At 45.3% G+C, this 9361-nt stretch overlaps 1 protein-coding gene across 3 annotated transcripts in view; it reads left to right on the forward strand.

Moving 5' to 3' along the window:
* The window catches only part of Cramp1 (cramped chromatin regulator homolog 1), a 65382-nt gene that overhangs the window by 40130 nt on the left and 15891 nt on the right, over positions 1-9361 (forward strand). For all 3 annotated transcript variants that reach the window (XM_008856188.3, XM_029557765.1, XM_008856189.3), the window contains 4 exons: positions 4262-4347; positions 4776-4899; positions 6016-6097; positions 6650-7807. In XM_008856188.3, the coding sequence (XP_008854410.1) occupies positions 4262-4347; positions 4776-4899; positions 6016-6097; positions 6650-7807 (1450 nt within the window). The remainder of the gene's footprint in view (positions 1-4261; positions 4348-4775; positions 4900-6015; positions 6098-6649; positions 7808-9361) is intronic.

The raw sequence follows: 9361 nt of genomic DNA on the forward strand, positions 1-9361 counted from the left end.
CTATATACCCTGGCGATTTGCCTTTTCTACATAGTCGTCTGATTGGAACCATCGTGTAACCTCTGAGGTTGGCCTCTCCCATTGAGCAGTGTACATAGGTAGCACTTGGGTATTGCCTTGAGCCCACAGTTCATTGTTCTTTCCTGCCCACTAGGATAGTAGCATGGGCATGTCTATCTGGTGATCTGTCCTCTGAGGCATACTAGGTTATTTAGGGTTTTTTAGTGCTTATGAAAAACTGACTCCAGGTTTGAACCATGAGGCTGTCATGTGAGCATGGTTTTCATTTCACCTGGGCACCCCCCAAGAAGAGAAGAGATAGAAACATTTGTCTGTTTTTATAAGGAATTGCCCAACTGCCTTCCAGAGCCTGGCCAACTTGTTCCCATATTCCCAAGGACTTGGTATTTTCAGTTTGTGCATTCTTCTGAGATGTGCAAATGGGTATGAAATGACATCCTGTTGTGACTTTGATTTGCATTTGCTTGATCAGTGACATTGAACATTGATCATGTGTTTACTTGCTAACACTTGTGCATCTTCTTCCATGAAGTGCCTGTTTAAATCTTGTACCCATTTTCTTACTGAATTAAGAGTGTTATATTTGGGGCTGGAGAGATTGCTCAGCGGTTAAGAACACTGGTTGTTCTTGCAGAAGACCCAGGTTTGAATCCTTAGCACCCACATGGCAGCTAACAATTATTGGTAACTCCAGTCCCAGGGGATCTGACAGCCTCTTCTGACCTCTGCGGGCATTGCACTACACAGGTGCACTTACCTACATGGAGGCAATACATGCATACACATAAAATAAACATGATAAATTTTAAAAAAGTGTGATATTCTACATAAATATTTTCTGTCCCTGCTCCTGCTCTTTCTTTCTCATTGCTGCCAGGTGTGGTGGTACAGGCCATTAATCCCTGCAGTTTAAGGCCAGCCTGGTCTACAAGGCCAGCTAGGGGTTCAGGGAGATCCTATCTTTAAAAACCAAGAAAGAAAAAATACTATGAAATTAGCAAAAACTTACTTTAAAAAATTTACAAATTCCTTCTCATTGTCATTGTCTTCCGAAGAACAAATATTTTTCATTTGATAAAGTCTTGTCTGTCATCGACTTTTGTTGTTTGTGCTTTGTGTGGTATCTCTGAACTCTTCTTTAACCCATAGTCAAAGCTATTCCTCTGTATTTTCTTATAGGCTTATTGTTTTATATTAAGTTTATAATACACTTTGAGTTAATTTTTGTTTAGGATATGAACTGTAGCCCAAGGTTCATTTTTGGCTGTGGGTATCTTGTTTAAGTTCCATTTGAGGACTGCTTCCTTCAGCTGGGCACTCATGCTCCAGCTCAGAGATCTGCTCCAATTCTGTTTCTCCCATTGATGAATGTGTTCATTCATTTCTTAACAAACTTTAGATTTTTTATTTTTTATGTTTTGGGTTTTTTGAGACAAATATTCACTATGTAGTCCTGAATGGGCTAGAATTCAATTTGTAGACCAGGCTAGTCTCAAACTCACAGAGATCTACCTGCCTGTCTTCTGGGTGCTGGGACTAAAGACATGCACCACCTTGGCCAGCCCAACTTTGCTTTTGTTTTTTATTTTATTATTTTTATTTTTATTTTATGTGTGTGAATATATTGCCTGCATGTATGAGTGCACCTGTGCCATGCAGTCTGCAGAGGTCAGAAGAAAGCTTCAGACTCCCCTGGAACTGGAGTTAAAGACAACGGTTTGTAGCCGCCATGTGGGTGCTGGGAATCTAATCTGGGTCCTCTGCAAGAGCAGTCAGTGCTCTTAATCGCTGAGTCATCTCTCTAGCCCCCCAACTTTGGTTTTTAAGGACAAAAAACAAAACAAAGCAAAGGTAGAAGACTGCTTCTCTTGATTTAAAAATAAAAGTAATTATAGTATTTAACTTCCTGTCTACCTTTTTCAATTGTGAATCTCCATTGAGTTATAGAATTAGAAAATTAAAGAGTAAATGAATTGACAAAAACTCTAAACTAAATGAAATCCTATTACATTGTTCATAAACCCAGAAGCATTGAATGGAGCATGTACTTATTAGATTTATTCAGTAACTTTGTGGAGAAGAAAATAAATCTCATATCAGAAAGGAACCAGGAAACCACACTGCTGTCTGTTATCAGTGGTCCCTCCAAGTTCTTGAATGGAACTCTGTATGTTCTGTTTTCAAGGAGAGCTCAGGCTCTTTCCATTCTTTTCAACCTCTGTGCCCTGGGCTGTCACCTGCCAGTGGTGGTGTTGGTGAGGAGTTCTCACCTGTGAACTTGAATGTGACCCATGACCTTATGTAGTGCCCTAGCTGTTAGAGAGTGTTTACTTAGCAAAAGTGGGGGGTGCACTCAACTTCCCTAAAGGAAATTAAAGGATGTCACAATGTAACAGTGTAATAGAATCCATTATTATTGTAATAATTGTAATATTATTACAATATTATTATAATATTGGGTGCCATGTGACAGTTTCACCTACTGTTAACATCTTATTTCTATTATGGGCAAGTACAATAAAAAGTTATGAGCAGAAAAGCTGATGATTTTCTTGGGGGGGTCTATGAGATAGCTGAGTGTGTAAAGCTACTTGCCACTACGCCTGACAACCTGAGTTCGATTCCTAGAATTCACTTGGTCTGTGAAGGAAAGAATGAAGTGGCAAGCTGTCTTCTGATTGTCACATATAACATCATGTTAACATGCATACACACAAAATAAATATTTTTTAAAAATTGAGGTTCTGGAGAGATGGTTCAGTGGTTAAGAGCATTGACTGCTCTTGCAGAGGACCCGGGTTTGATTCCCAGCACCCACATGGTTGTTATGAACCATCCTTAACTCCAGTTCCAGGGGAATCTGATGCCTTCTGACCTCTGAGGGATTGCATGATGCATTCACATACATTTAGGCAACACACTCATACACAAAAGTAAAAATAAATGAAATATTAAAACAAAAAAAAATTGAGGGCTGGCATGGTGGCACATGCCTTTGATCCCAGTACTCAGAAGGCAGAGGCAGGCAGATCTCTCTGAGTTCCAGGTCACCCAGGGCTATGTAGTAAGGCCCTGGCTCAAAAACATTTAAAAAAAAAAAAATCAAAATAAGGAAAAGAAAAACTCCTACTCCTTCTAAGAGCTCTTAGTAAAGGAAGTTGCATGCTTTATCAGTACTTTTTTTTTTTTCTTCTCTTTTTGAAGCAGGGTCTCCCTGTAGCCCCAGCTATCCTGGAACTCACTTTGTAGGCCAGGCTGGCCTTGAACTCACAGAGGTCCACCTGCCTCTGCCTCCCAAGTGCTGGGACTACAGGCGTGCACCACCACGCCCGGCTTGTTAGTACTTTTTATATTATTTGTCTTGGTTCCTCCTCCTGCAGCCCTATTCCATTATCACTAATAGAATTTCTGTAACACTTTTCATTAGTGTATTTCACCTGGCATAAGTTAATTCAAGAATTTGACTTTGGAACCTAGAGAGATGACTCAATGGTTAAGGAGCACAGGGTATTCTTGCAGAAGAATTGTGTTCGGTTCCCAGCATCCACAGGATGGCTAACAACTGTCCATAACTCCATTTCCAGGGAATCTGACACCCTCTTCTGACCTCTTTGGGGCATTGTATGCACATGGTACACTATATAAAGGCAGACAAAACACTCATACACATAAAATAAAAACAAATAATTAAATAAAATTAATTTTGACTTAATAGAATATGTTGTTGCTTAGAGACTTATTCTTAATGAATGATCCCTCCAAGCAGAAAGTGGATAAGGGATGCCACCTTTCTTCTTGGGGTTGTCTTGCCCCTTTGGCCAGGTTTTCTAAGTCTCAGCTCTGCATTTTCTGTCTAGCACAGAGAAACAGTTGGTCCATGGATGGGTAGGGGCATATGGTGGATAGATTAGTGAATGGGTAGCAGGATAGATGGAAATAGGGCAAGCAGAGAATAGACAGCTCCTGAGTTGTGGGCTTAGATGGATGTGACATTCGGTAGCGACACATTGAGCACAGTTTATTTCCTTTAAACAGCACATGTCCTCTGGTCAGGGAAGTTGCAGATATCCAGAGAAATTACTTCTGTCTACCAGCCAGGGTGACCATGTTTGGCTGTGTAGGCACAGTATAGGGCTGGATGCCTAACAAACTCTCTTGACTGCATTTCTGACCTGCCAACCCCTTTGTTTCTTTTCATCTACTTGAAGGCCTCAACATTTCTTCCAAACTCTTTTTCCAGGGCCACCACTGTACGTTACAAAGGGAGAAACCTGCGGATCAAAGCACCCATGTGCCGCGCCCTGAAGAAACTCTGTGATCCAGATGGTAGGTGGTCAGGGAAAGGAAGGGGCTGGCATGTATTAGAGCTCCCATGGTTGTTTTGTCCCATTCCATGATAGGCAGGCTATAGTGCTTTGTGATTCACTCTATTTAACCTTGTCATATGGACAGTTCTTGAAGTGCTTCTGTGACAGCATTATGTTTACTAAGAAGCTGTGGTAGCATTTTGACAGAAGGACCAGTGCTGTCAGGGATGAGGTCACCACTCATGCCTACCTGGTGGCCCATCTGTGGGTTTGCCTTTGCAAGTATACAGTTTACCATGTTGAGTTTGACTCTTTCTTAGGTTTCATGTTTCCAGGTATAAGGCATTCTCTCAACAGTTTTCTCTTCCCTTTGGTTTTCTAGTAAAGTATTTTGCTTTCTACCTTGAGATTGGTCAGCACTGAACTTCCATGGTTTCCTGTTCTCAGGTCTGAGTGATGAAGAGGACCAGAAGCCAGTACGCCTACCTCTGAAAGTCCCTCTAGAGCTACAGCCCCGGAATAACCATGCCTGGGCACGCGTGCAAAGCCTGGCCCAGAATCCACGCCTCAGGTGATGTAGACTTTGGCATGAGGAAGCTCCCAATTATTTGATAGGGTTTGAGAGTTGGTGTTTGGGTTTCTCTTAGGGAATCCCAGAAAAGCATATTTTGCCCAGTACCTGATAGCATATGAGGGTAGGGTGTGGGGTAGCACTGTCATGAGAATGTTCTGAGTTTGAGAGTGGTCTTGAGATCTTGAACACGCTGAACTGCAGTTCTATCAGGCAGGGAAATTTGGCCAAATAAAGGATGTTTTGTTGAGATAATCAAGTGTTTGCAGAATCTTAGTCTTTCCTATAAAGCTTCTACCATCCCTTTGCACAACACAGGTGCACTTACCTACATGGAGGCAATATACTCATACACATAAAATAAAAATAATAATTAAAAAAAAAAAGAAGTGTCTACCATCCTTTCTCATTTCCTGGAAATTTGCCAATTTGTGCACAAGCACCACCATGCCTATGGACCATTTCTCATTTACAAGGTTTGTTAAGCTAAGGTAAAATTCATACATCGATGAGCTATTAGTTTACACTTGGAAGTTTACAGTTAAGTGGCAGTATGTCACAGTGTTTTGCAACATTCATCTCAGTCTACTCCTAGAATATTTTTATCACCCCATAGCCATGTCCCTGTTAGCAGTCCCTCTTTCTACTGCTTGCTTCTCTCTCAGATGCTTTCTATCTTAGTGGATTTGCCTCTTCTGGACATTTCATGTTAATGGGAACACACATGAGCCTGCACTATCTGGCATCTATTGGTTTTGAGGGTCATCTCCATTATAGCATGTGCCAGTGCTTCATCTTGTCCATGTGTGCATTCTGTTTTCTTAGGGCTAATCAGGGCTAGCTAGCCCCACCCTTGAGCACACAAAGCACTAATGTATCAAATGTTCACATCTTGACCAAGCACTTGTGTTGGAAAGAGTGTTACTTACAGATTTATATGAGTCTATTGTGATCTCAGCAGACAGGACTGGTATTTAGGAAAAGGAGCTAAAGGGCTTATAGATCCCCCTTCCAGTGTCTACTTATCTGCCATGTGGATTCAGTTCAGGCAGCCCTTACAGCTGTTCCAAGAGTGGCCTTCCTACTATAACAACTTCCCTTTTGTCATTCTCATAGGATGATCGTGGAACTACATCGAAAAGTCTCCAGCCTCATTGAGTTCTTAAAGCAGAAGTGGGCACTCTATGAAGTACGAATTGTATCCTTTTCCAACTTAAGCAGACCCTCCAAATCTGGCAGCTACTACTTAGGAATGAGGTCTTGTTTTTCCTACTTCCTATCATTTCTATGGGGCCCCTTGGGAGCTTATCTTCCTTGGGTTTAGATACAGAATCTTGCCTCTGACCTATTTGCAGTAGTAGTGCTCAGGCCCAGCCCTCTCCATGCTTTGAGATGCTAATCATCTGGGCTATAGGATGTGGCAAAATACCTCTATCAGTAGATTGAGTGGCAAGATCCAGGCACAGTACAGCCTCCTTTGTGTTCTTGACTGGCTGTTGGCTCTCCCGTTCTCAGGTACAGTTTCTGTTATCAGGTGTGAATTTCCTAAACACACCAAGCACAGTTTGGTAGTGACTTGAACAAAGTCCTTAGGTCACAAGGGATAGATCTAAGTCCAGGAATATCAAGGGGTGGGTGTGACTTCCAAGGAGTAGGGCCCTAATCTGAAGAACCAATCTGTTACTTTCCACTGATAAGTAGCCTGATTACTGTGTGGCTGCTTGGGGTTGCTCCTTGACAGTGTGCCCAGCGGAAGACACTTGAGGAGAGGCAGCTGCAGGACTCAAGCACAGCACAGACCCAGGAGAAGGTGGCATTGCACTTGTTTCCAGGCGAGAACTGCACATTGACACCCTTGCCGGGTGTGGCCCGTGTGGTGCACTCCAAAGCCTTTTGCACTGTGCACTGGCAGGAGGGTGGCCGGTGCAAACAGGGCACCAAGGACATACACTCGCTGCCTCCAGCCCAAATCCTGGGCATTCAGAGTGGGCAGGGCATAGCCCGAGGCCAGGTGAAGTGCCAGAGGGGCAGTGCTGAGGGCAAGGGTGGGGTAAGGCCCCCTCTTGCTACAGATGCTTCACAGAGTTCTGGAGAGAGTTCCCCTGAGAGTGCTCCTGGAGAGGGGACAGCCCCAAGTATGAGCAGCCCAGATGCCCCTGACAAAGTTCCCCATAGACACCAAGACTCTGGTCCACGGTTTGAGAAGACCCCTGCAGTGGCCCTTGCAGGAGGTGGAGACAGCCCCATTCAAGAACTTGGGGCCCTGTCTTGTGCCTGTGGGCAGCCTCCAGACTTGGAAGATGAGCTCTCACTTCTTGACCCCTTACCCCGCTACCTGAAGTCCTGCCAGGATCTCATCATCCCAGAGCAGTGCCGCTGTGTGGACACACAACCTGGGAGAGAGCACCCTCCTCCTGGCAGGGCAGCTTCCCCAGAGGTCCTAACCCCTAGCAGTGGAGAGGTTGCTGACAATGGTCCCCCTGGGTTGGACCCTCAACCTAGACCCAGGCTCCTGCCAGATATTTGTACTAAAGACCTGGCAGATGCACCTTCAGAAGAGTCCCAGGAGAAGGGGAACCCTTCAGAACCTCTGCTGTTTCAGGGACAGCCTGCCACCAGGCCTCCGAAGGAAGTCCCTGCCAGCCGACTGGCCCAGCAGCTACGTGAAGAGGGCTGGAGCTTGCAAACCTCTGAGAGCCTCACACTGGCTGAAGTCTACCTCATGATGGGCAAGCCAAGCAAGCTGCAACTAGAGTATGACTGGCTGGCAGTGCTGGGTCCCGAGGGCCAGGCACCAACAACACAGGGCCAGACTGCCCTCCCCCGCTCCCCACCTTCAGCCCTCCACCAGCAGCGCCTCTTGAGCTGTCTCCTGAGGCTCATCTCCACTGAGGTCCACCCCAAACTGGTGAGTGGATTGGGTCAGTGAGTAGTTTAGGTTTAGACCATGCTGGTAAGGGTGGTCAAGCATGGTTCTTTGGGATTCCAAGGTAAACATAATGACCAGGACAGTGAAAGCAGGCAATAGCTTTAGCAGTATGGAAGTGATCTCTGCGTGGGCCTAGTGGCAGGGCTGTTGCACATAGCAAGCTGTGACCAGAAAGGTACCAAGCCTAAAAACTTTGGCCTTTTGTGGAGAGATATGGTATGGCCAAATGCCCAAGGAGAGGAGGCCAAAGTATGTGTTTGAGCCAGTCAGAGGGTCTAGCCTTACCCTCAACTGTAAAAGTATGATAACAGCTGGGCGTGGTGGTGCATGCCTTTAATACCAACATTTGGGAGGCAGAGGCAGGCAGATCTCCATGAGTTCAAGGCCAGCCTGGTCTACATAGTGAGTTCCAGGCCAGCTGGGGGTACAGGGAGACCCTGCTTCAAAAAGATAATAAATAAAATAAACAAACAAACAAACAAACAAACAAACAATGCTGGGGGTTACAGAGAAACCCTGTCTCAAAAAGACCAGTAAATAATAAATAGAAAGGAAGGAAGGAAGGAAGGAAGGGAGGGAGGGAGGGAGGGAGGGGATGGTAAACTGGAAGCTCTGCTGAAGCATACAAGGTGGGCACCTGGCCAGCTACCTTAGTACCACTGATAACTTGCTAAAAGTGAGATTCCATCTTACCTCCTTGTACCCCACCATTCTGAAGGCTCAGAAAGGAGCATTGTGAGTTTGAGGCCAGTCCTGGGCTCAAATAATGGAGGGAGAAAAGGAGGAAGGTAGATTTGAAGGAGAAGAAGAAGAAAGATTGCTGAAAGGGCCTGCAGACTGTGACATAGCCCCCAGGTGACTGGATGGGCTTTACTGAGATTGGAGACCTTGAGTCAGGACAGGCTATCTATCCCGTGTTTTCCCCCTATTGCTGCCATTTCTGCTGGCAGAGCTATGGCAAGCAAGTGTACCAAGAGTCCTGAGATTCAGGAGGCTGACCAGAGTCAGCTGAAATGCTCAGTCATGGGTGGGAAAAGTGAGCAGAAAAGCACAGGGGACAGAGAAGGGTTGGCAGTTCTCTGGGAGCTGTAATGTGGACTTAGACAGAGCGGGAAAGGTCATGCTGAGTTCCTGGACAGCAGTTGTAGGGGGCACGTGTGAAGTATCCCTAGTGAGACATCATGGAGATGCTGATGAAAATAGCTGGACATCTGGCCAGGTCTTCCTGAGGTTGGTAAGGCTACCAGGGTAGAAGGACCAATGAATGCAGTGTCTCTGTGGGGCTCTGGAACTTGAAGCCATGCTTTTTTGTTGTCATTTATATGAGAGTACAGGCCCTTGAATGCCATTGCACATGTGTGGAGGCCAGAGGACTTTTCAGGAATTAGTTCCCCCATCCACCTTGTTTTGAGGTAGAGGCTCTCTCTTCCGCCTTCCCTCTCTCCCTCTCTCTCCCCCTCTCTCTCTCCCTTTCTCCTCTTCCCCCTCCCCCTCCCTCTCTCTCACCCCCTCTCTCCCTCTCCCTCCCTCCTT

Source organism: Nannospalax galili, unplaced genomic scaffold (genome assembly GCF_000622305.1).
Source record: "Nannospalax galili isolate Female #2095 unplaced genomic scaffold, S.galili_v1.0 scaffold668, whole genome shotgun sequence".
NCBI classification, from domain to species: Eukaryota; Metazoa; Chordata; class Mammalia; order Rodentia; family Spalacidae; genus Nannospalax; species Nannospalax galili.